A 27,478-nucleotide genomic window follows, 5' to 3' on the forward strand; every position below is an offset into this window, starting at 1 on the left:
CTCCGATCAGCATTGGTGCATACATTCATTTTCAATGAGGGGGCTGCATTCAGGGCTATGAAATTAGGCACAGCTCATTTTTTTTGTAAATAAACACACATTTACCAAATATAATGTCTCAAATGGACACGCTAACACTGATGGCAACAAATCGCAGAATGAATGGCCCTGCAGCCCGCTAAAAGGTGGAAAGGACTCAATTAGTTTGTTGTAGCAGTCGTACCCACAGTTAAAGAAAAATAGTACAACCATGTTAAACTGGCAATGAGAAAGGATTTAATGTGCTTGAGCTATCTTTGGAGTAAAAACAATGTGACCATATAATCTGCTTAGGGATGGACATAGAGAAGAGTGTTGAAACAATGACAACACTACTAAATTAAGGAATGACCCCAACCAGTCAAAACATGGGATAACTAACGGCTAAAGTTACTTTGAACTAAGAGGACTGGTATTGGAATTGTTGTCAGAGACTAAACCAATCTAGAAGCCAGAGAAGGGCAGTGCTGCTTTAAATGCATCCCTACACATTTGATATATACATCTCTCAAAAAATCATAGAAGCCTATGTTTAGCCTATGAACATTCCTGATATAAATAAGAAACTGAAGCTCAAGCTGTTATAAAGCCAACAGTAAACTAGGCTGACTTGGTGAAGGCCAGCAATAAGCTGTGTCATGCCTCATTATGCCAGACATGAGCATGACAGCAGGCCTGCAACTAGACACAAGTCCATATACACCAGCTCTCCCCCCACCCTCCTGGGTACAAGATTACCAGGAGTCTTCACGCCAGCCATTATTCGGTGCTACAAGCCAGTTGGATTAGGCAGAGAAGGAGAGTGAGAGAAAGAAGCCACACGCATTTCCACTGCCTTTGAACCTTCATAATGAAACTGACTCCTTGAAGTTTTAATGAAAGCAACAATTTACCATTCCTTTTTTCTCCCCAGGCTGCTGAGACTTACTCAGACTGAATCACTAAAAATAAAATAAAAAATAAAATAAAGGACAGCAGTCTCCTTTAATCTTATTTTATACCGGCTGGTAGAGGTGCGGTCATGCATTTAAATGAGACCATCCCGTGGACGCACACGTCAGTAGGGGTATTGACAGAGGCCACAGGTGAGCCAGCAGTATCATATTTTACAGACTAACCAGGCGGCTATCAGTTCTGGCCAGTGTCTCCCTGGACTTATCTCTGATATAAAGGACCGCTATTTCTTTTCTATTGCCTCTGCTCACCACATGCATCCCCATTACTTGTACAGAACCTGCCAGTGTCCTCTCCCTCCATCTTTTTTCCATCGTCTGTATGACCTGGGCCTGTCAAATAGATGGACAGTTCTTTGGCACGGTGCTCGTCACACTTGCCTGTGAAAATGAGATTGAGTGGCACAGCCATATTGACCTCACTGGTTTCTGGAAGTGGTAAAGATGAAGTTAGGTGTGTGTACATGTTTTGTAAGTGTGTGTCAGTTGCATCATAACATGTAGGACTGGTCCAATATAGGTTGATATGTCTGACGCTGACTGCCTTTTCTAGAGTGTCATCCTCATATGTTACAGCAGTATGCTTTTTAACCCTGCTATGGCCTAACATAATGCCATCCCATGTTCATCTGTTTTTGTGCCCTATATTACTGAGGGTCACCAGTCTGTGGGGCAGTGTGTGTGTATGTGTCTGTAAGAGAATTTTCTGCCCCTTAGCTTAGCTGCTCTCAAGGTCAATCCTGCTTCTTGGGTTTATCCACAACCAAGCTGGATGAGAGCAGAGGTGCAAACATGCTCTACACAGAGATATGATGGCAATACTGAAGAGTACATTCAGTATGATCTGGCAGTAACTACTCATTTTGAACTGGTAAGACTAGTAAATTGCTGCTGTCATCCATTCATCCATTTCACCTTGGATATTCATCCATGACAGGGAGAAAGCCTTATGAGAAAGGACTTTTTTTGTAGTGTGTTTGCAAGACAAGCTGGCATTTTAAACACACACTGAGAGGTGTCTGATTTCAGATTCCCTCTTCTTCCTGCTGTCAGTCAGATAAAGCAAAAGCCCTCCTCAAATGAAGTATGTTCTCTCTTTTTAGCCTTGCTTGCAATGTTTGTTGATCCATGGGCAGGGTGTTGTTGGCCCCAGGTGAGTAAAAAAAACCTTGGCCAGACATGAAGGAAAAAAAGCAAGAAAAATCTGGCAAAGAATGGCTGGAAAGGTACCTCACATAATGCAATCTGGTCAAACTGGAATTCCAATGGTAGAATTTGTACCCTGTGTCCCTTTCCTTTAGGATTTGATAAGTGAATATGACACCAATGAGCATCCATCCATTCACATATTGTCACAGTTGGCTGGAGCTTATCCTATCTGTCATAGGGCGAGAGGCAGATAGACTGGTGAACATGTCACTGGTCTGTCTGTCTAATACAAGCCATAGACCGTTTGCTCATCAGAGCAAATTCACAGGGCTTTCATTTAAGAAGCCACAAACTCTTCGTATGGGGAGTGTGTGTGTGTGGGTCTAGACAAAAACGTGACCCGGATTAAGGTTAGAAAACGATCCTGGTTTGAGCTAAAATACATTCTTTTTTATGACATGATCGTCACTCTCATGGATGCCATTTTGCTGTTTGTCTTATATATGTCTACACAACACTTTATGATGAAATGTTGCGACTTTCTGGTTGGCTTACGGAAATAAAATGGTACGGGTTAGAAATCAAAACAACAAACGGGTAGCTTCTGGGTAGCTGTAAGGCTTAGTAAATGAACTCTGTAGTAAGTTATTGCAGAATTTTGAGTCAAGACATATAACTGGGCTAGAACCATGTTGAACAGTAAAAGCTGAACTACTAATGATCTTACTTTGTTCACACTTTTTGTTCACACTTTTTACCTTACCAAATAACTTATATACAATATATATCACCTACATATATTCTGCATGGCAAAGTCGTTGCATAGCTTGTTCTTTGGAGTCAACAGTTGGAGGTTGTCTTTGCAGTAAGTTCAAGAGCAACTGTTTTCCCTGACATTGCCTGTGTGAGGAGAGACAGCAGGGGGGACCTGCTGTTGTCTCTTGTTCTTGACGTTGGTTTGGTGTATAAGAGGCCTAACACGAAGACAGACAACCGTACATGACAGGTGAGCATGTGGATGTAAAAAAGTCAGGTGCCCTGGATGGCAGGAAGGCAGTGGGAAATTTGATGCAGGCTGGTGTGACTGGGTCAGAAATAATAAGAGAGTAAGTGAGAGAGAAATCCATCAGTCTCAGCTGTAATTTGTTTCAGTGCCAATTAGCAAAGTAGCATGCTGACATGTTAATCTCTGGTGTAGAGCGTGGTGAAAATAACTTGCTAAAGGTTGACACGTCAGAATTGAGCCCGTTAGCATTTATGATAAAGCACCACTGTCTCTAAGTACAGCTTCTCACATATACTCCCTCTTCAACTTGTATCCATGCATGATGCCCAGTTGAAACTGAGAAAGAATACCCGAAAGAATAAAAAAAGCAATAAAAATGTATGCCAAGAGAATTTCAAAGAGGTTTGAAATTTATTCTCAGACATCCGACATGAGCTTTGCATGCATTATATACTCATGCGCATCCTCAGTGTTTTCCAGTGAGTGTACTTGCCTGCTACATCTCCCTGTGCCCACTGCCCCACCAGATGTCTGGCAAGCTATTTAGTTCGACCATATGGTAGCCAGCGCTGATGCAGTGCTTTACATAGCAATTTTCAGTGTGGCAGCAGAGCGCTAAACACTGTGATGAAGCATATGTCTTGTTGGATGCTTCTTTGATCGAGGCATGCTTTTCAAAAATTAAGAAGTAGAGATCAGTATAGGGGGTTAAAAGTTGATGCAGGCTGCTAGTGCTTTCTTTAAAGTGTTCTCGGATAGCTGTCTTCAATGAGCACTTTTTTTTTTACAAGAGTTATATTGAATTCCTTGAGAAAAAAACTTAAGGACTGTCTTGGTATCAGTTGGCTATTTCATAGTTGTCCTTCAAAATCATATGAGCGCTGACCCTCAGAGAGACCAAGTGTACGTCTATCTAATGAGAAAAAAAAATCATTTATCACTCAGGGAGGATATTTATGACTCTTCACTGAAATGTGTTGTTCTCAAAGGTTTCTCACCACAACAGTAAAGTCACTGAGTGTTGCCTCTCCCAAGCATTTTGATAGCGAAACTGCAGATTTGATGGGAAATATTTTTTTTCCCTCGGCGGGTCTTTGAGAGTTGGCATAGGTCGGCTGCAGCACTGGCCACTGTAGTAAATAACATATGGACTTGTTATCTCTTGTCAGAGCTAGTAAGCACTCAACTCATGCCACTTGCTCATTAGACTGCAGCTCAAGGCAAAGTACAGAAACAGAGAGAAGAGAGCAAACAGGAGAAAGGAGACTGAGGGGAAATGACAGTGATGATCTAAGAGTAAAAAAGGTGTAAAAGCAGCAGGGAAAGTGAATGGCAGAATGATAATTATGCATGTATAAAATATGGGTGCAAAATGAATATATGCGTGCTAATGAAGATGTTTTCAGTAGAAAACAAGTTAATGTAAGAGGAAGTTGAAACGCAGCAGCAGTGACACCCACAGAGAATCAGGAGAAAGAGAATGCAACGTTATACACACACCAGCCCCATCAGCTGCTGTTGCAGCAGCAGCAACAGCAGCTGTGTGCCCAGTCAGAAGCTTTGTGTGGGCTCATATATGTGGAGCAACGCGTGCTGGTCTCCAGCTGAGTGTGTCAGGTGCTCCCCACTCCAGCAGCTGTTCACAGCTCCTCTCTCAGCAAGAACCAACAAGCTGGATGAGAGTCTACAGATCTGGAACCCAATCAACACTAACACAATGGCAGCCCATCACTTTCACATTCCTGAGCCAACGCACTCTTCAAGTTGTGCAAACTGCCAATGACTTTCTCAACTCAGTTATCCAACTTATTTTGGGCTGATGCAGCTTTTTGATGGCTCTAAACAGCCATTGCCCCTTTGATTTTCACTCATTAATACATCAATATGTTTTTCTTTCTATAAAGTGAGACACAGACATAGCAAAAGATAGCATCTCTGTATCAACTCCTAAGAGGCAGGAAGCATTTTTTACCTATATCTGATCATAAAATGATCTGACAATATAAACTTTTTCAAATAGAAAAGCACAAGCGCGCTTGATGAACATATAACAGACTCGCTTTTTAGACCTAATTTTAGGTTTAGACGAGAATCCTAAACCTAAAATTTGTCTCTGTTATTTAATGAAAAGACCAAAGGTCAAAGATCAAACCTGATTGGATCAATTCAAATGTAATTCCATTTTGCTTATATTGGATTGTATTTACCAACAAGCACTTTGCCCTCACTTAGCCTGACTGAGGAAGGAGAAGAACCAGCTCATGAAATTTCCTGGGCCTGGGCTAGACTTGTGCTGTGTTGCAAACAGCATAGTGCTCACACAGGCACTAAACCGTTAAAGTGCTTACTGTGTTGTGTACATCAAGAGTAAGGAGTGCTATAAGCCGGTTATTGCTGTGTCACATCACAGAAAGATGAAGGCATATCCATAAAATGAAATGTTGGAATCTCAGCCATCCAAGTCTTTTTTTTTTTATTATTATTATTTTTAGCTCAATGTTAGAAGCCCTGAGACTGACAGGTGACTTTTATGTTTCTGGGATATGTGGGTTTAGACCCAGCACACTTGCTTAATATAAAAACATCCCCTGGTGTTAGTGACCCCCTCTACAGCAGGACAAACACACAATGGAAATTTTCTAAAAAGCAGCATCCAAACTCCTCAGATCCTGGCATCGGATCCTTGGTCAGAGTTAGTGTGAAACAGAAGCCCTTCCAATCAGCACAGATTTAAAGTATGAGATACCAATACCAAATTCTGCAGAACACTCATGAAGGTCCCTTGTCCATGCCTCAGCAGGTCAGAGCTGTCATGGTGGTACACAAGGGAGGTACACAAACAAATGTAGGTAGGTGATTTTGATGTTTTCGCTGGGAAAGACATTATGCTCGTGTTGGCCTTTTCTGTTCAAATGAACATAGGGAAATGTTAAAATATATGATATATTTTGTATCACATAACATGACAAAGGTTGCTCTTTAAGAATATTCATGTTGACATTTGTTATAGATGCATGAGACTTCTCACATATAAAGTGCCTCATTCCAGTTTTCTTGTTCATATTGGCAGGCATTACATCTGGATGTTGAAGCAAACCTAATTACCAGCAAAAGTAATTATGATGATACTTTATTTTGTGCTCAGATTCTCTTTGTAAAGTTGCACCTGCTATTATGAGGAAGACAAAGGCAATATTCTGACATGTTGGTCTGGTTTTAGCTAAATGTGTTTCCAAGTTTACAAGAAGCTGTTGATGATCAGTCTTTTCTTAAAGGTGTTATTAACGTGTCTGTCATAGAATTATTTTTATCCCAAGAAAATAACCAAACCAAAATCACACGGTTTACTCAAAGCTTGATGGTAGAGAAATGTAATATGATAGTTATGCACTGACTGGGATCTTTCTGCTCTTGTTTAACTGTACAGGTACATACTAAACATTGTTTGCCAAGATTAAAATAAGGACAAAATCAAACAACCCTCCAGAAAATCATTTTTACAGAGGCATAGTTTATCATTGTTACCTTCAAGCACGGTAGTAAGTGCCAAAAGTGGCATCCCTATAGAGCTGACAGCCAGTGTCATGTGCTGTATGTAGTCTGGCAAATGAAGCACACGCTGTCGCCTTTGTAAAATAGAGACGTTGGAGGTGATCAGGTCCATCTTTGCAGGCACATTTTAAAGAGTTAGACATTCTTCCGGTTGGCCACACATTTACTCATTTAACCCGATGTAGAATTCACTATTTGGAAGAATCACTAGAGGATAGCCAGCTAGTCATCTTTTCCACAAATTATTTGCCATTTGCATGTCTTTATATGCCTTAAATGATGCCTTATATAGATTTTCACACTTGGTCATCGTCTCGGGCAGCTGACCCTGAAAACTATCCGTTACTGTACAACCTTCCACGCCAGGGGAAAAGCGGGAATGACAACATTTTCTGCTTTTTCGCATTTAACCACACCCACCTCAAATTTCTGACCAATCACACAATAGTTGTCGGACACCACACAAGAAAAATCTTTGTCATTCAACAACAGATTTCTTTGTTCCTGCAGAGTATGTACGGGACTTTAGTTATTAGGGTGATGAGACTGAAATAAAGAATCTTTGTTGCATGTCACAGTTGCAGAGAACATCTCATGCCCTTTTTTCACAAGCTGACAAAATTTCCTGGGGTCCTAATTAAATGTCTATGATGTGCTTTGGTCAAAATAACAGAGAGACATAGTGCAGCAGCTCCTTTTTCATCCATTAATTTAAACCTCTATTCAAGCGAATCATTGTACTGGTGCAGAGTGACCTCCACACCTCCACCCTTCTCTTCCTCATGGTCTGTCTTTCTTGAGATCTTTATTACTAAATAACCTTTGGAAGGGCATAATTAGGGAATAAGAGAGGATTCTCATCACAAGTCATATCTTTAACTGGCCCAAGTTGTGAAAACATGAACTGCAGAACGTAATGACTTCGGGCCGATTAATAACAATAACCATTGGAAACTCAATCACCCAATTCCTGTGTCTGTGTGTTTGTTTTTAGCAGCTAACATCAAGTACTGTTGCTTAAATGGACAATATTTCACCATGGTTTGTTTCTGAAACGGGAGTTACCAATGCATTGTATGGCTTTCAGGTAGTGAAAAATGGAAAAAAAAATACTGATAAGGCGAAAATGGATGGATGGCTGAATAATCCTGTTGGGATACAAAGCATAAAAAAGTTCTACTACAGCATTATTAGCTCATATATATATATTTTAAGTGAAGTGGGTTCTACAACCAATTAGCTATGATGTTAACAAAGCAAAATCCAAGAACAGACAAATTTCAGCTTCCCATTTCTGAGGTACAGTGAATACAGTTTGATCTGAACTTAGATAAAGAGGGAGGAGGCCAACTAACCTCGTTCAGTGACGAATGTTTTGAATGCAAATATGAAAAGTGAAATATATTCAGTTCAAGAGGTTCTAAACAAAATGCAAGGGTTGTGTTTTTTTTATGAGTTGGTCGTGACTTCAGACATTCAAAAGTTTCCGTAATTTGGCCCCTTTAATGTTAACTAACCTGTAGTCTCACCTTCTCTCGTGTGGAGAGGGATTTGAAGTTCTAATGGTCACGCACACACTCGTCCACACAGATAAACACTCTTACTCATCACGTTGTGGAGTGTACTTTAGCAAATTGTGGCAAATGGAGGGAAATCAGGTATTGATTTGGAAGTGCTGATTGCTAGTTTGACTTCCACAGAACATCTTTGAGGGCCTTTGAGGATCTGGGGAATTGCACTGAAATGCCATCTGAATGCCACAGTAAGTCACGCTGCAAATTGGTGGACCCCTCTTAATGGCTGAGTGAACAAAGATACAGCAAGTTGTTGCCTTGAACTTCCAGATTTACTTTAGGTTGCTCTTAAAGAAATATTTATTTTCTATTGAAGAAAATACGTTGTTAAGTTTGTTCAGTTTAAACAAACACAGGCCCTGCATATTAACTTTATAACACTTTTTGATGAAATAGACTAAAATCAAATCAATCTTCAAATGATGTTTGTATTGGCTTCAGAATCCTGCCCACATAATCAGTGCATTAATTTGAGGTTAAAATGAATAACGATATGAATGATAATGATATCACTATTCTAAAGATCATACTGGAAGCAAGAAGGAAAAGTCTGAAAACGACACTCTGATTAGGACAACAGCCTTCATTAAGATCTGTGGTTTTGCTGAACTGTTGGAGACTTAAAGAAGCTTTTAGGTGAGAAAGCAGAGGCGATGTTGGTTTCACAATCAGCTGCATATGGCTTTTGGAAAGTCTTCTGGTCTCCAATAACCCTTGTGTAGGCAAGATGACATAATGAGGAATGGTGTTTGGAAGTGGAAGAGGAAAGGGCGGGGGGTGGTATTAAAAAGCAGAAAAAAATTAGACCTGTGGAGGGAAAGGTGACCATTGCAGTCAAGAACACTGGAACACAAGAGAAGATGGCTAGACACGCCAAGTCCAGTGTTTGTTGTTTTTTCGTCAATATCATCAGCTATATGTTTCAGTGAACCTCTAAATCTTCTTATGACCTCTAATTTAGAACCTGCCTGGCCTTTTTGGCAAGTCCTCCACACTTTATGGAAGCTGAGCTAAAAGCATAAAGCTTTTTCTTCCAGAGGAGGCAATGGATTTATGAAGGTCTAGTTGAGATAAGAACTACACTTCATCGAGAATACATATTTTCCAGTGGAAAAAGGGCTGCCATGAGTTGGTTTTATGAGAATAAGATATGATTGGTTGCATTTTCTCCACTTTGACCATGGCTGCCTGTGCCAGACCTTGTTAGCAAAGACTGCGATCATACCTTTCTACCTTCCAAGCCCTGTTTTCCCTTTGTCGGTGCAAAGACCAATTAAATGTTCATGTGATTTACGAGTCCCTGTCCCACATTGAAAAAAAAAAAAACTTGGAACATAAAGGGAAAAAACATCTCCTTATGAAATGTGATGGCCTCAAACATGGAAAATGTTTCTCCTTCAAAAAAAGAACAGAATATAGAAAGAGCCTCCTTTGCCTCCCTGGCTTCCATCGGTGCCTGCAGCAGGCCATAACATCTGTCTCACATCCTTTGAAAGTTTCCCAAGTGTCTTGGCTTTTAAAGTGTTGCTGGTGCTGATGGCTACATATGAAATGTAGGAAAGCTGGCGCCGTCTTCCCTGTCATCCCCTGTCTCCTCTACCTTTCCCTCTTCTGTTCAATATTTGCAAGGGCTACGAGTTTGTAGGGGGAAGGCAGGGAGGGGCCCCAGTGGCTTTGCCAGGTCGCATGACTTTCTTCTCCTGTAGGAGGAATCAAGCCCACTTCACAGACCTATGTGTTCTCTTCATTTCAACACTGCACAGCCTGGAAGGATAGAATTAGTGCGTGTGTGTCACTGCAGAAAACACACTCTGAGGTCTCAGATCCAATGAGATCAGGGTTCCTGTAATTTGCGTGTGGAGATGTGACAGCACAGGCAAAGTGTGTGTTCAAGATTGTACATGTGCCACTTGTGTAATGCAGATTTATCTTGCCATTAAATCGAGTATCAATGTCGACTTGAATAACTGAAGAGATCAAACGTGGATTTTAACAATGACTCATATTGTAATGGGGATTTAAAGTCTAAGCAACACAGTATAAAATGGCTGTACTAGTGTGTAAGCATGCGTGCGTGGGTGGGTGCATGTGTGTGATTCAGCAGAGTGGCAGTTCAGCCACCAGGCTTAGAGATATTTTTTATCAACAGAAGCACACTGCAGACATTTAAAGATTAGCTACGGTGATAAATAGAATTTGTTTCTTTCTCGCCTTTATCTTCTTATTATTACTTTTTCTCTTTTTCATTACTTTCAAAATGCTTTTACTTTGCAACATTATGTGTAAAGGTGTAAATTTCTTCCAGCAGACTGAACAAAAAATGTCTACATAAGCACGGATTTCACCTGCTTCTCCTCCTTCCTTCATCTTAAATAGCCAAATCCAGAGAGCAAGATTAATGCAAGTATGCATGCACAAAAAGGGCCTAAACAAGCTGCCACGCAAACACACACCGCCATTTAACTGCAGTGGGTGCTTGTTTAAGCAACTTAATTCCATCTCTTCGTTTTGACAGCAGGCAACCTGGTTGAGCTGAGTTTCTTTATACAAAGCAGGTAATTGGCACTAAAGCTTGGAAGCAAAAAAAAGCAAAAGAGCTTGGAATGCTTTCTCGTGATTATCTTCTAATGGACTCAAATTAGCTGAGCATAATTGAACGCCCCTTTTGAATTTGCTGCCACATCACTACGACAGATGCCACATTGAGAGCCAGCGGAGGTTAAATGTTCAATTCAAGGTGGAAGTACAAAACATGTAAAATGTGTACACAAAACCATTTACAATATAAATGATATACTGCTGTAAAATGAGGTGTAATTTGATGTTGAAAGATGCAAAGTGTTCTTTCATTATGACTCTGCTTCATATTTGTATCCTTAAAGTCACATGTCATTTGTGTTGGTTTAGACCATACCACGACTGGCCAGCAATGAATTCCACAGTGAGAGCTCAAAGCTGCCTGGTTGCATCCTGTTTCTTTTGTCTCTTAAGACCGGAATGGACTTTGGCACAGTAATCCTTGCATTGTAATGAACAGTTTAGCTTGAATATAAAGCCATCTGAAAGAGTCCAGGTGGGCGAAGTTTCATCCTGTATTACCTGCTGCCTTTCCTGCTTCTGCTCAGAGACTAATTTCATGGCCAATACACCTGCATTTCAAATGGACTAAGGAAGAGTGTTGGTGTGGTTTTTGTTACATTAGAGAATACAACAGCTGTTATTATAAGAAAATGGAGTTCTGAGATGGAGGAATACAGAGCAGGAGAAGGGGAAAGATGAGATGTAGGGATGTTTTATGATCTTTAAGTGCTCTTTAACAGAGAGTTTGCTGTAGTTGTGGCTCCAATAATTAGGGTTCACGGTTCCCAGTGTGGCGTGGCAGTTTTGTCCTGGCTGTCCTTCCCACACCCCTGGATATCCAACTCTTCTCCCCCCAGTACTAACTCTGATGATCTGACTCAGATGGTGGGAGGAGCTTTATCACTGCGGACAATTATACACATGAGTGGAGTAAATTTTATGCAGTAAGCAACCTCTCCCACTCCAACTCCATCCTTGGTGCATCCAGACTGTTGAGCCACCCGAAATCACTGCTAGGTAAATTCTCTTACCAATCTTAGATATGACTCTTGTTAAACTGGAGTAGGAAGATTCAAACCAATCACTTTGGTCATTCTGAATCATTTAAAAGCAGCTTGTCTTCTTCCTTTTTTAAGTTTCTAAATTGCAGGCAAGTTTGCTCGGCTGTAACAAGGCCTGTGTCATGGCAGTTTTGTCATCTTCACCAGTCAGTGAGGTTCCACCAGGTCCCTATGTAGCCCAAAGCGTGCAGCCTAAATACTGACTGAGCATGCCTACTACACCTGAGTGTGGCTCAGTCTCTATTCAGAGAAACAACATAGCATACTAGAGTGCATGCCTGTGCACGGGATGCAGCGAAAGTATATACCCAGCCTTAGTCCAGGCTACCTCAGCCGCGCAACTCTGCTGCTGAAGGTTCACCGTATGAGAAATTTTCCCCAACAGCTTAAAGCTCAGCCTGAAAGATCTGTCAAAGATCACGTTTCTTGGTTCATCTCTACTTAGCCAGACTTTGTATCTCTGAGTGGCATAATTTTTGATGCAGCACGCTTCAAATGCTATAGAAGAACTACATTAGTAGAAACAAAGTTCTTCATAAAACCCTCAGACCATCATCATCTTCTATTGGTATGTACTAAAATGACATCTCAGTAGAGATAGATAGAATTGGTTTTGCTCGTCTCCACACCAAATGAGAGCTTGAGGTCCTACACATGCATACAATTAAATATTTGATACTGCTAGCTTTGGACATAGACAATGAACTGCACTCACACTGATTGTTTATCCAGAGCATACCTGTCACCACCGATACTCCTCTTGTTGAATATCTTATTACATGGACTAAGGAACTGCCCGCAGTTCTGTTTCTCTCGTTCTGCTGCTCCCTGTCTTCACTATTCACAATCACAGAGGAGGTACAAGCCTGCAAAACACTAAGACATTCCTCTTTCATTTGTCTTCTATCATTCTCTTGGCTCCAGCTCACTCTTCTTATCTTTTCTCTGTTTGAAGCTTTAAATGAGGGTCATTGTATTTGTAACATTTTCATCAAAATTTCATTATTTTTAAAGACCTGGTAGTAACAGATAATTAGCTGACAAGGAAGCTATTTTTTATGTTCATTTATTTATTTAGATATTTATTCTTCTGTTTTCTTTTTATTGGAAAACCTGCTAAGGAGAAAGTAAAATGCTACTGTCAATAGTTGCTTGTTTTGTTTGATTATGGATGGAAATGGATGGTGCGGATGAGTTAAAAGGGTATTAAAAAGATAAGCAATTTTTCCATGGGAAAGTGTGTAAGCCCATGTTTCTGCACAGGAAGTGAGGGTGAAATCAAATATGGGTGTTTTTAGCGTACGCCATTGGGAAACATTAGCACAGTGTGCATTGCATCTCTATGGATTTCATTCTCTCTGCAGCTAGGATATGTGAAGTGTTTTTCAACAAGATGCACTTTCCACCATTATTCCGAGAAGGTTAACCCATCTTTACTGCTAGCTCCTTTCTTACCCCTCCTTCCCCTTCACCTCTGACAGCTGGACACCAGGCGCTGTATGCCTGCATGAGCTGAAATGTCATTCGCACATTTCCCTTGTTGTCTTGCTCCTCTCATCTCCGCTCCTCGCTCACTTCTCCCCCCCGCCTATCCCTCCTCCTATTTATAGAGGTGACGAGATTATCACAGTATGAGTAGTTGTTTCCCCTCTGATCCATTTTTATCTTCACTTATGAGGATTTATTCTTCAGTCGCACATCTGACTCAAACAATCAGCTTTCCCAACCAAGTTCTCACTGATTGTTTTTGAAGTTTTTTTTTTTTTTTAAAGAATGGGGGGAAAAATCTGTTTCTTTGTCACCTCAATTGAGAGCCACCACCCCAACATCCTGCATTCCATCTCACCTTATCTGAAAAACACATCTACATTTTGGCTTGGCTATTTGACTACAGCAATAAATCCGTATGATTTCATTTAAAATGCTGGGTGACATGATTGTGACTGTCTTGTCAGTTGGTGTTAGAGAGATGGGTTACTGGGGGATCTTGTGATTGTGTGTGTGTGTGGGGGTGTGTGTGGGGGTGTGGGTGTGTGTGTGTGTGTGTGTGTGCGCGCGTGTTTGTGTGAGAGAGACACAGAGAGAAAAAGATGTTAGTTGTGGTAGAGCTGTTAGTGATGCGGTGCATGGACAAGGCTTCAATAATAACCTAGCTGGGGAAATAAATATTGTTTCTTGAAAAACACCGTCTGTATGGAGAAATGCGGCAGCTTTATTTCAATTCAACACAAGTCAGCTTTAGATAGCATATGAATTCCCACATGATGTAGTTCTGCTGTTGATGTGTTTTCCGCTTAGCACCCTTGAATGGTCTCAGTATAGATTCTCCATATGTGCATTGTTTTTTGTTATACAATCTGTGAGCAGCACAAAAAAACTTTATGTTTCAGTTGGTTTTTTTTCATAGTAAATCAAAATAAGCTGCTTCATACGGACACCAAAATCAAACTTTTGAAACTGGAAACATGCCATATTGCAAAAGGCACCCAAAAAAAAGGCAGACATACGCAATACCCACAACAGCTACAGGTACAGCTCAGTCTTTATTATAGAGCCGCTGAGTAAATTTAATGGAGCATTTTGCGTTTAAGTACCCAGTTTATGGACAAATTGACAGCAATTGTGGAGAGTTGGAAAAGGTCTGTTACTTTTCATAAAGGCTTGGTGCAACTGACATCTTAATCTTTAACCTCTTCAGACCTGTAATGCTCTCAAAATGTCACAATAGTTTTACTTATATGCTGCATTCGGTCTGAATGGGTAAAAAATAAAATTTTCATATATATGTGGTTGATATGGAGGTTGGACTGCTAAAAATGTCACATTGTCATTGTATTGCCCAAACCTAGACAAGTTATTTTGATGCCTAAACCTAACCGACCAGTGTGTGAACCCAAATTTAACCTCAGTAAGACGGAAACCGAGAGTAAGTGAGGAAATATTACTGTCCCTAAAGGAATTCAGATCTCATGATTCTTAGTCCTATTACCTACCTTCACCTCCTTTCCTGCCAGCTTATGAGATTTGTGTGTGTGTTATTGCTCCAGCTTAATGTTGGAGAGTTTGCTGTAAGCATGTATTATTGGTGGCAGGGTGCCAATGCCAAAACACATATTGCTAGCTTCTCAGAGAAACCAAAGCACCTTGACAAAATGTCAGTGTTTTACTGACCGGAATGAGAATGGCTTGATGTAGTGTCCCATAAAGGGGATGTTGATATGACGTCATGTGTTTGTGTCCTTTGACCTTAAGGACAACTTCGGTTAGACCAAATTTTTTTGTAGTGTGAGGTTTTGTCTCAAACAGTTTGTTCTCGTTATGGGAAAAGTCAAACCAATCTTTCCTGCCCGCGTCAGGGTCCTGAAGGCAAACAAGTTCTGGAGAGATGACAGATAACAGTCAATCATCTCCTAAACAGATTGAGCGAAATGCTGCAATCTGTCTTTGTCCTTGGCATTGACAGCGTCTCACTAAATGGTGATGGAGGAGGTGATGGTGGACTCAATAAAGTCCATTATCATAGTCTTTGGCAGGCTGAGCTTAGTCAGCCACCACAGGAAGTACTCACTCTGTTATGCTTGGTGGCTAATGTGCTCATGTGAAGAAAGCTCTCTCTTATGAAAACACAAAGCAAAGCAGAGGTCAGTGTGGGCTTCATTGCAAATCAAAATGAGTCTAATTTGAGTCTAAACTCTCAAACCTGGAGGTGGGATCTATGGGATTGTATTTAGATCTGTGGATTTAATAGATATGCTCGATCAAACATAGACTTCAAAATAGTAATGGCTATCCATATACATATGGACATATTTGGATACATGAAATCAGTTTAAATGCAGGTTTCTGAAAATTTGGATTAAAATAAATATTTCTATATCTATATATAAATACAATACAATACCTATTAGAGTTCTAATATATTTTTCTTATTATTTTGTACAAATTTTTTTGTTTATAACAATAGAGCCAAATTCCCAACAAACATTTTTTGCAACATCAGATAAGAATCACCATTCAAGTAGTGGAAATACGTCTGTCCGGTGAATTTAGCCATATTTACTTGTACAATAATCTCCCAAAGAGAAAGTCAGAAGTGTCAGAATGTCTTGAACATTTTCTCATACAGGCCGCAGACAAACTTGGGTTAATAACTTGTTTCCATCCTCAGGCATGTTTACGTGGACAAGGACATTGGCCATGTTGAGCTATAACTGCAGCTTGACTCAACTGTGCATGTAACCATAAGAAATTAGTGAGAAAGGAAAATGGAACAGGAAATCTGCCTTTCCAGTAAAGTTTAATTATATATCAATGGGCTTAGAGTGGAGTTTAGCTAAAGTCTCCCAGATGGACAACAAGTGATACATGCTGCCACCTTCTTTCCATCCTTCAACTGCAGGCTTTTTGACTTCTTTACTGGTCAATGAGACACTGCTTTATGCAGGGTAGGGTAACTGAATGGTGCCCTGAGAAACACTGAGATTACACATTAATGTTTCTATAAACTGTTGCAAATGAGTAAAGGATTATGTGAGGAGCAATGTGGCCAAAATTGTTATTGAGCCCAAATGAATGATGACATTGTGCTCTTGCATGCTCACATTCAATACCTAAAACTGAAATAGTAAGTTATCAGTGTTGAATAGAGTCACTCCTCTTTTTTTTTATTGTGCATTTCTCATCATATTCCAAAGCTGTTAGTCACGATTTGGCTCTCTGGCCACACATCCACCATCCCAACCACTTCATCTAAGATTTGTTAAAACTGTGATCTGTGCTTTCTGCACCTCACATGATGGATTATAGCATCTTAAAAACTGACTCTGTCTTTACTCTCACAGTTTCTCTGAAGTTTTTTTCTTTCTACACCTCTGCTTCCTGTCTTAGGGGTTTTTATTTATTTTCATGGGAGTGATGCCAGTGGGGGGTGCAGAGAAGACGGTGATCACAAGGCAAGCTAATCATTAAGGGTTGCGTCAAGATCAAACGGTTCCTGGTTGCTTTGAACAGCAGTGTCACATAGACACAAACGTGCGGGGGATTCTACCTTTCACGACAAGTTTTGAATTCCATATTAAAGCCTGCTTCCTGACAGTATGTGTCTGAACTCAGAATCACCACCAAGCGTCTGGTAGACCCCCATATGACAAGAGAAACAATCTGTTTTCATGAGCTCGGGTCCCAGGGCAGGAGATTAGATTGCCTATTTGGATCTTGGCTTGAGAAAGTTTACTGTTAAGTTCTCCTGAAGGCTGCAGCAGCATAAAATGAAGGTTTTATAAAGTTTTCCTGAACTCCTCATTCCATCTGCGAGTCAAAGTAAGCTTTTGTTCCCATTTATCCTCGTTTTATAGTTTGCACAGAAGAAACTGCAGCTTTTATTATCAACAAGGAGAGTTTCTACTGGAAAATACTCATTTTGGTCAGGAAAAATGTGTTTCACTAAGTGATCTGTGAAATAGCCATGAGATTATATATTACTCTGCCATCAGTCCAATCTCAACCTTGAATCTCTTTTGTCCGCAGTTCCAGCCAACATCTACAAGGTGTCAGAAGACATTATTGTAAATGAGGGCAGCAACGTGACGCTCAGTTGTTTGGCAACCGGCAGGCCGGACCCTGCAATCACTTGGAGGCTGCTTAACCCTTCAGGTAAGAATCGTGCAATCAGTGCTCATTATTAATCAAGTCTAGATGTTTGGCAGGTAGTGTGCCAGCAACTGCCATCTAAATGCTAAACGTGTTACCTCAGAAACCCAAAAAATACATGAGTATTGATTTATAAACGTATATAGTCATGTTGAGGTAACTTAACATAAGGTTTTGGTGCAACAAACTAATTAAACATACAGTCTTGATACAAATACTGCACATCTTTCACACTCTCTCATTCCTCACAGCAACATTATGATATCCAGTAATCTTTAATGATAAATATCTATAAATCCAATTGAAAAAACATATAAAGAGCGATTCCTCTTGTTTCTGATCCTGACACAAAGTCATTATGTTGAAACTTGACATAACTCATCTTAACATCTCACAACATGTGAAACCTTCTTTATTTATATATATATATATAAAACATGCTTGTGAAAATGCATTTAGTCAACATTTAAAAAAAAAATTGTATACAGCCTAAAATTAATCTATCGAGCCAAATCAGGTCTTTGATTCTAACCTTTACTGTGCTTATTAACTTGTTTATGTCCAATCCTCTTCAGTGAATATGGAAAGAAATGATTGTTTTGTTGTATTTGCATGAGCACATAAATGCACCGGGTCTGCACAGATGGATGAGTTTCTTGTACTAGTTATCATGTATAAGTAGCTTCATCATTTCATATATAAGCACATCACGCAGATGTAACTGTTACCTAGGCTGTGGGGTTTAATCCCGCTTTCACAGAAAAGACGCATGTCTCCATTTGCTGATAAGCGGGTAGAGTGATGGATGAAGATGCTCAAGTTGACAAAATCTCACGCTGATAAGAGCTTTGCGCTGATTGAATGCCTCTCTATTTGTAGCTCTTTATCAGTTGCTCCATCACTTTGTGAGCACCCCAGACATGTCTCATCAAATACATCTGTTTCCTGCACCTGGAAGCTGAACAAATTGGATCGGTGTGTTTGCCTCTTTTGCATGTATGCATAAAAGTAGGATGATTTGTTCTGCCTAAACCTACAAGCCGCGTGCACCTGATTGCCTGTTTTACAGAACTGTAGTGAAAAGTGAAAGCTTCTTCTTCCTCTTCTTCTTTTTAACGAAGTTGATGTGCAGTCCTTAAAGTTCAGATGTCTCACAAAGTTAATGTTGATAAGGCCCCTTAGTTAGTCAGGACAGTTTTTGTTCTTAGAAAATTTATAGAAACGTTTATAGAGGGACAGAATATCAACCTTCAAGCTAGAATGGCCTCTGCATTAATATGTACACCTCTGTAAGTTCTGTTGTCTATAGAGCTAGCCTTTCTTTTCACAATTCAGTTTCTCTATTTTTTGTTTAGGGAGTCGTGGGTAGGCCACCATAGATTCTTTGTTCTTTACTCATTCAAAGAGGTTGAAGGAAAATCCCTTCAGCTTCCTGGCAGGATTGAATCCTGTAAATCGACATGGACACATGTGGCTCCTGAGATGGGAGCAAATGTAATTTGAAAACACTGGCTCTATTGTTATGTTTGTAGTTGTTTTGCTGGGAGTCTTTCTGTGTGGAAGCCGTCATTCTAATGCAGCTCAGGAGTGTGTAGGGAACTGCTAGGAGAGATAATGATGTCTGGCAGCCAGTTGTCTCACCGCTTCACGTCTTCGCCCGCCTAGTCTGTAACTCCGTTTCACGTAGCTTGTGAGGCTCTCTTTTTGTAGGGAACACAGATGTTCATGAGACACAAAATACCAGTACAACTCAAGTTTCAAGTATAGTCCCCTGCTAATTTTGTTTAAGCTGTTTGAAGAGCAGAGTCAGACCACCTCTGACATACTTTAAAAGACAACACAGTAATGGACAGATTTAGTGGCATTCTTCAACTGAAAAGCAGAAATTCCAATATCTTGAGAGATAAATGGGGGGGGGGGGGGGGGGGGGCACTGGATCATCAAAATCATATACTTGGTGGAGTTCTGACTCAACAAAGTTATCAAGCATACATCAGTGCATGGTCCAAACATCCATTGAACCAGAACAGCAGTGTCACAGGGTCTTTGCTAGCACTAATAGCTCATTACACCGGACCGAGACTACTCATTTGTTCATCATCACGGTTCCTCACACCATGTGCTCACTTCAGTGCAAGTTAGGCAAAGTAATGGGATGAAAAGATAACATTACGCACCGTGTTTTTCATTATTTGTTATTCTGCAATCAGTGCAGAAAACCTCGAAGTCAAGTCAAGTGAATGGACTGCGACACAAGTCTGCGTCAGCGATCGAGGTGCCAAAAGTCTGGCAGAAGCTCACGCTTGCCTGACCATATGAATATTCATATTCAGATTGTTGATTTGTGCACATGTTGAGATGCATTGATGTGTGAAAACTCTCTGGCATTCATACTGCCAAGCAAACATGAGAACAACACAAAATAAGTCCACAACACATTCACATTACTCGTAGTTTTGTCTGTATGAGGTTCCTCAGAAACTATAATATTCTTTATTCCATGCTTACATTCCTCAACCATCATTTTTTATCTTAACCCAAACCTTATCATGGGGACATATTGAATAAATCATTGGAAAATAGAAGCGCGACAGCACCCAATTTCATTTCATCTTCCTTAGGCCACATGAGATAGCAATCCTCCAGATGAATGACAACACCAGCAGGCAAAAATGACCTATAATTATGTATGAAGAAATGTGTGACCTCGAGACATAATAAGAGCAAATGCTTCTGAAGTGTCAGGTTGCCAAAATGTTCAGTTGCACAGTGATGGTAGTGGATCACAAACAAAGCATTTTCGTCTTCAGCATCCTGTTTTCTTAAACCTAACCAATTAGTTAGGACTTTGAACCCCAAACGGGTGATGTCACCATTTAAACCTAATCAGGGAGTGAGAAAGTGTTGATGTAACATGCTTTGTTGACGTTTCACAAAAGCAACCAACAAAATGGCGCCCATTAGTTTGACAGCGGTGCTGTGAAAAGAATGTCTTTTGGCCCAACCAGGATTCTTTTTAACCCTAACAAAGTCAATTTGATTTCAAACCCAAGAAAGATCCTTGGTTCTCTAAGCTCAGCATGGAAGTGACAGCAGTGTTTTAGTAAAGTGTTATTGTTTCATTTACTAAATTGTGTCTGAAGGTCAAACTTACTACTTTTGAAAGCATCTCTCTTGTGGAACGCTCCATCCATTTACCCTCCTTCCTGTTTGTGAATTGGTAAAGGTAATGTTTGCTTTGATGTGGAAACACTCCTATCAGTTGAATATCCGTCTGGCCGCCTATTGATGGCAGTTTAGGGGATGCTCATCTATACCTTGCAAACAAGTATAGAAAACCTGTAATCTGGAACACAATGTCCTATGTAAAAGTAAGTTATCCACAACAGGGAATACAGTTCAAGGATTTTTAGGATTATTTGTCCTATTCTTGGTTGTGGGGACTGAAGCCCATCCCAGCTTTCATTGGGCAAAAGATAGGGTACACCCAAGTCGCCAATCCATCACAGGGTACTTCAAATTACACGAGTGATAAATTATGTCTCCTGTTTAAGTTCCTGAGGCTTTTTTAATTGGATAGTTAATAACAGACCTTCTTGGGGTGTCCCTATTGATTAATGCCATCATCTGTTTCTACAAGACCATCCGAGCTAACACTCAGGACTGCACCATCATTCTTGACTTTTTTGGTTCGTTATGACAGAACTAGTTAGATTATAACCAACATATTTGGTTCATTAATGATGAAGTGGGATGCCAGAGAGCTTGAAAGATAAACTTAAAGCACAGTTTGACTATCAAAGACTGTGCTTGTGTTTGTCATTGAAACAGGACATCAGACGGGTTATTACTTTCACCTCACTGAGCTACTACTGAGCATCTGTAATGAAGGAATTATGGGGTTGAAAAGCATGGCTTTCACTGAATTGGAAAGCTGATGGAAAAATCTGCGCAGCAAAGGTTTTGGACCTGCTGTGTTGAGACTGAGTAGAGCATGAACCGAGTCAACAAGGCAGGACATTCTGAATTATGAGAGTGGATGCTGACTTTTCGAAGCATAGGCAGAAGGTGGAAAAAGTATCAGATGAATGAAAACTGAATGAATATTAACCTCAAAAACTGTAGATGTCTTTTCAGCTTATATTTACATTGGCATGAGCAATAGTTGCATTACTATGATTCCATTAGCCCTTCTCACACTGAGATTGCACACTGTTGCTAAAGAAAAGGCCCTTGTTATGCAGTGGTTGCTCACCTTTCCTCATTCAGGCTTTCCAAAAAAAGCAGAGACTGAGTTCTCTGCCAGTGCAGGAGTGACACCAGCATCTGTGTCTGGAGTTGTGTGCAGTGAAGACTCAACAGTTACACCTTGGACAGGATGTGTGAGAAAGGCCCAGTTAGGAAAATCTAAGAATTTATGACTGGAGACCAGCATCCTTGAAGTTTTCCCAACCCCAAGTCACTGATATTTCAGTATCTAAACCATTTATGAGTTTTGGGATCCTACATGGACACAAAGGTAGGCATTAAGGTCAAAGACACCTTTATTGTCAGGTCAGCAATATGTACAAGACACACAGAGGACTGAAAATGTGTTTGTCTCATCCTCTGTGTGGACAGAATCAAAATATATCAAAAGTGGAATGAAACACGTTACAGTTTTGGGCATATGAGGATGTTTTCTCTTTGTTTCCCCAAGAATTTTGGGATTGAGTTGGTGGCAAAGGACAACTGCAGCATTTGAATAAGAAGCTGATGGCAATCATTGGGTTGTTTGGTCACTCCTAGTTAAATCAGAGCAAAGCACAATTACACAGTCCAAATCAAGCAGAAACAGCTTTTGGAAACAGCTAATTATGTTTTGTTGTCACATACACTTTAAGTTTTAAGACTTCAAAGGGCTTCAACTGCTCATTTTAAACTTCATTCTTTCCCTACACCTAAATATGTTTTACTTGAATCTAACCAAGCCTGAACCACAGCACCGCAAGACTTATTTTTAATCTGTGATTTGCTGTGGCTTTGGAAGGCAGCATCAAATGATGCCACCCTGCTGTGAGAGGTGCCACGGTTGCTGTGAGTCAAACAAATGATCATTTTTTTCCCTGTCATTTCAATCAGTTGCTTTTTTCCCCCTTTTTATCTCAGTTTGAAAGTCTTCAGGCTCATCTCTGCAAAATGTTTTTTTCTTTTTAATTTGTCTTGTAAATCAGTAGCATTAATAGCTTTTAATCGCTGAATTCCCCTGATCAGTGCAATTCATCAAGATAATAACTTGCAATGATTTTCTGTTTAACTGCTCTCTCTGTTTAGAAATTGAAAGTAGAAGAATTTTCTGTAATCGGCTCTGTTCATTTGTATGTGATTACAAGAGACCACAGGACAAGAAAAATCAATTCATCCATCAGGTCCCTTAAATATGTCCTTTTGACCACACTCACTGAGAGCAGGATAGGAGACATGTGGTCCACAGAAGCAGTGTTGGGTACATTCTACCTGTGGGAAACAGTGGGCACGCTTTAAGCAGCCTGTAGTTAGTTCTTGTACTTGGTATCAAAAAGTTCATGGAGCCTATCCCAGGTCTCATTGGGCAAGACGCTGGACACACCCTGGACAGGTCCCAAAGTAACATGATAAATGAAAAACAATGTGGGTTTAGGTTTCCATTGATGTGAGAGGAGCAAATGGCAATAAAAGAGAAGTGTGAGGAGCATTACACAAGCCCATATATGTGTGTGTGAAGGAGACTGTATTCAGGTCTGTGTCTGTGGCACCGTAATCATGTTCAGTCTTTACATCGTTGTGCTGCATGTGTGTGCTGCAACCTGCAGGTATGTGGGTGAGGATTTCTTTCGCTGACTGGCTCCCGGCTGGAGTTCAGCTCTGTTTCCTGAACTCCCTTATAACAGTTGCTAAAGGTTGTAGACTGGAAGTCCTGAGTGGCTGGAAGCCAGGGGAAGGGTGGCACCCCGTCTTGCACAATGAGGAGAGAAATGGAGATGCTGGTCAAGCGAGGAATTTACCATTGCACATCTCTCAGACCACCAGTCGGACAAGTATGAAAAATACACGGCCTCTGGCTGACTGTGGTGTTTCATGACACAAGGAGGACCCGTGTAGTGCTGCTATGAGGAGGAAAAGGAAGTAATGTTATCCTCCGGAAAGAAAGGGAAAGATAAAAACAAAATAATTAAAAGTGAGAAAGACAGGAGACCAAGGGAGGAAAAAGTAGAACACTCTTTTAGTATGTAAATGGACACTTTCATTAGATGTGCAATCATTCTTATCATTACTTATAGTAACTCCAATTGTTAATTAACGTTTAATTATGCATTCAACATCCTCTCACCCCTCTGGTGTAATAGAGATTGTCAGTCATTTGATGCTGCAGGTGGGGGCAACAACAGTGAACTGTGAATCCATTCAGGCAAAGACAAACATCTGGACATCTGAAGGGGCTGCAGTGAAAGCAGCAATACACAGATGATTTGAATTGAAGCCCCTGGGCTTGTTTACAGCACTGCACTCTGGTGGCTGAATGGACGAACGGCTACAAAGCGGAACCAAAATGTCACCAGTTTGAGCAACTCAAAACTTTTACCTGTCCATCAGCGGCCGTGTTTATTGTCACCGTGTCCTTGAGCGACGCACATTTAAGGTGTTCTGGATAATAGCATCAACTACCTGTAAATGGGAAGCTATGAATCTACCACAACAGTTTCATTGCAACAAAGACATCTGTCCAAATGAATTGATTTGGACTCCAGCCCACTCTTCTGCGCTATATGATCCTGGTGCATATTGAAGTCATAAGCCTTTTATTACAGTGCTTGGCAGGGTAGCCTTTTAGAGATTTGATGCTGAGTGCCCTTGACATCCCTCCTACGCTGGTCTCGGCAGTGTCAGGCGTGCTCCAAGACCTGGCGCAGGAAAGTCTCCCCAGGACTGTCACCTTGACTTCAAAGCTCTCTCCTCATTCTTTTCTGCAACTCATTGCCTATCCATCTTCAGTTGTCGCTCCATCTTCCTCGCCCTTATTTTCACTCTCTCTGTCTCCTCCGCTTCCCATCAAGCACCCATCACTTCCTTCGGTAGACTATGACAGTCTCTCAGCACCTCAACTCGCTCTCAGGAGAAAGACACGGAGCCGCAGAAGGCAGCTCACACTCGCACACATATCTCTGTTTCTGAGGAAGGAGAGGAGCAGGGAAGAGTATAGATACACAGGCCTCAGTTGTGGTGGAGGGAGGTGAGCAGATTAGGCAGGAAATGTGCGCATACACACACACATATATACACTTATCATTATGTGCCAAGCTGTCAGAGACAGAGTGTAGCTGACAAGCCTGCTGATTGTTGGGGTGAAGTGTAAGGCAGTGACAGATCCTTGTCAGAGTCACGCAGGTCAACCCCCCCTCTGCTCCACATCTCCAGCTGTTTGCACCTACATGTTCACGCGAGTGCGACCGTGCAGTGGAACGCCAGCTCTGTGGGAGGCTTATCAGTCTCTCAGCAGGTCTCAGATCCGCTGTCTGTCACTGCTCACTTGTTTGTTTACAATCAGCACCATCAGCAGCTGGTCTGAGATCAGTCTGCAGTCACATAACACCACGAGCACAGCTTGCCCTGTGTCTGCCTAACCTCATTAGGTGCAGTCAGTGCTGGGCTGCCTGAACACTGGAGCTCACAGTTGTTTGAAGTCACAACTGTGCAGAATCTCAGCACTTCTATTTCTGCCCATAAGCACTTTTTCCAAAAGTCCAGAGTCACACAGCCCCTCCGGGAGGCAGTGGCCAGAAGAAGATGAACTCGTGGCTCGAGGGTGTGGGGCTTGAATCACTGCTCAGGCTGAGGGAGTAGCAGCAGACACATGGTTGTCTCTTAGTCTTTTTATAGTCACCAGCGAGCCACTCATCTGCCCTGCTGAGGTCAAAAAAGTGGTCATAATGGTACAGCACAGAAAAGTGACAAATTGACAAAAACAGTCATAAATAAATGACTGAAGAGATGTCACAAATCCGTCCTTATTAAATGACGTGAATCGTATATTTTGGCCTCTGCAGACTGCAGCACTCACACTAATGATCACCTGTGGGAGATCTGGAAGTAATGCGTTAGATAGCACTCTCCTGAACAAATGAAGGCTCAGTATGTCTTGTGGAGGGATGGCATACATCTCTTCAGCAACTTCACAGAGACTTGCCCCAAAATGTATTACTATTAGGATTGCAGATGTCCAGTGGCCCTTGATGGAATAACATCGTACTAATGCTGTGTTCATGTTAGCAGAGCTTTTGCTCTTGCCCCCTCCTGCTCTGTGCATTTGGTATGTTGTAAAACTTCTGCTTTGTTGAACTTGACCCAAGCTGTGCAGACATTTGCGTGCCCCCTGGATGTTTGTGTTGGCTGTAAAGATGTAGGACACATTAGTAGGGAGTGTTTATGAGTGTCACTGCAGTATGAAACCAGCATAGATATGGCAACTGAAAGCGTTGTGACCTTCAAAATACTGACTTTTTATATCTGTTATAATTTCAGAGTCTGGATGGTTGACATTATTATCAAAGCCTGCATATCTTTAAAAACAGTCATCTTGTCTTGAAGCCTAAATGAGAACACAAAGGCCAGCAATGTTCAAAGTTCAATCATGAAAGACCAAAAAAGCAAATAGTTCTCAAAATATGAGGAGTCAATTATAAAATAGTTGCAGACAAGTGGGTCTCATCATACTGGGAATGGCAAAAAAAGATGCTGACAATTTAATACTGAATAGTTGTGCTAATGTGACAATATTGTTAATATTCCAGTTGCACAGTAACAATGGTTAACAGTGGCCAACTGGCAGTTTTTGTTTTCTTTTGGTTTTGGTAATTATTTCGTATAAAGGATGGAATGCTGCTCGTTGGAAGGTACAGGCAGCAATGGTTCTTGGTCACCTACCTTTGCAGCCATCATCCTGCGCTAGAAAGAGTCAGTTTCCCAGCTCTGAAATGGTTGAAAGTTACATAAGAGATCTATATAGAAATGTAAAATGGCAGCGTATTTTCCTTCTGTCTTGGTTATAAAGATTTTCCTCTGCACAAGCAGACGAGTCACAATATTTCTCGCAAGAAAAGAAGGGGTTTGTATTTTGCAAACTCTTAAAAAACTTATACATATTTTTTGTTTTTATAAACTGGGTTGGAGCAAATTACCTGCGTATAGTGTCATCAAAGGGTGGCAGCACTGGCTAGATTACCAATAAATGCACAGATTATAAGACATATAAGATGAAACAAAACTATTATTCCAAGCTAACAATAAAAATGAGTGGGGTCGACAAGATTCTTTTCAGTTTGGGCATTTTTCTTTCACAACAACTATATTGGCTATTTTCCTCTTTGGATGCAAAGACAACAGGCCATTTCTGTGAAAAGTCATGAGAGTAGTATTTTCACTACATCTAAATCTATTCATAAAAAGGTAAATCTGTAAAAGGAAGCTTTTTGAAAGCTGTTTTTCTCTCACTTAACAATGACTTTTGTGTAGTTATCGTGGCCATATGAGTTTAATTGAATAGAGACTGAAAATGACAAGTCAAAAAAAAGATTTTTTAAATAGGGCACGGTAAAATGGGTTTATGTGTGTGACATGGAAAAACGTAATCTGTCAGTGTCACCGCAGGAAAACTGATAAGACGTATTGCACAAGTCCGGTGGTTTTCTGGGAGTTATGCAGTTATTAAATTTAGTAACTGAGTAAAAATGATGGATTCACGGTCATGTGGAGAAATGAGTGCACATGAGGAGGGCGGGTCCTTGGCCCACTGGCAACAAATCCACTTAATCACAAGTATGAGTATACTTCCTCGTCTACAAGTGTCATTCTGAAGACATTTACTCTTAAAGCTGGACCTCAGGTTTTACATGTAAAGAT

The 27,478-nt window shown here is 40.8% G+C and overlaps 1 protein-coding gene across 3 annotated transcripts in view; it reads left to right on the forward strand.

Annotated features, from left to right (window-relative positions):
- Positions 1-27,478, forward strand: part of lsamp (limbic system associated membrane protein) — a 488,114-nt gene that overhangs the window by 431,465 nt on the left and 29,171 nt on the right. For all 3 annotated transcript variants that reach the window (XM_072392920.1, XM_072392921.1, XM_072392919.1), the window contains one exon: positions 17,441-17,566. In XM_072392920.1, the coding sequence (XP_072249021.1) occupies positions 17,441-17,566 (126 nt within the window). The remainder of the gene's footprint in view (positions 1-17,440; positions 17,567-27,478) is intronic.

The sequence above is a fragment of the Leuresthes tenuis genome, unplaced genomic scaffold, assembly GCF_036924035.1.
Source record: "Leuresthes tenuis unplaced genomic scaffold, fLeuTen1.0.hap1 SCAF_9, whole genome shotgun sequence".
Classification (NCBI taxonomy): domain Eukaryota; kingdom Metazoa; phylum Chordata; class Actinopteri; order Atheriniformes; family Atherinopsidae; genus Leuresthes; species Leuresthes tenuis.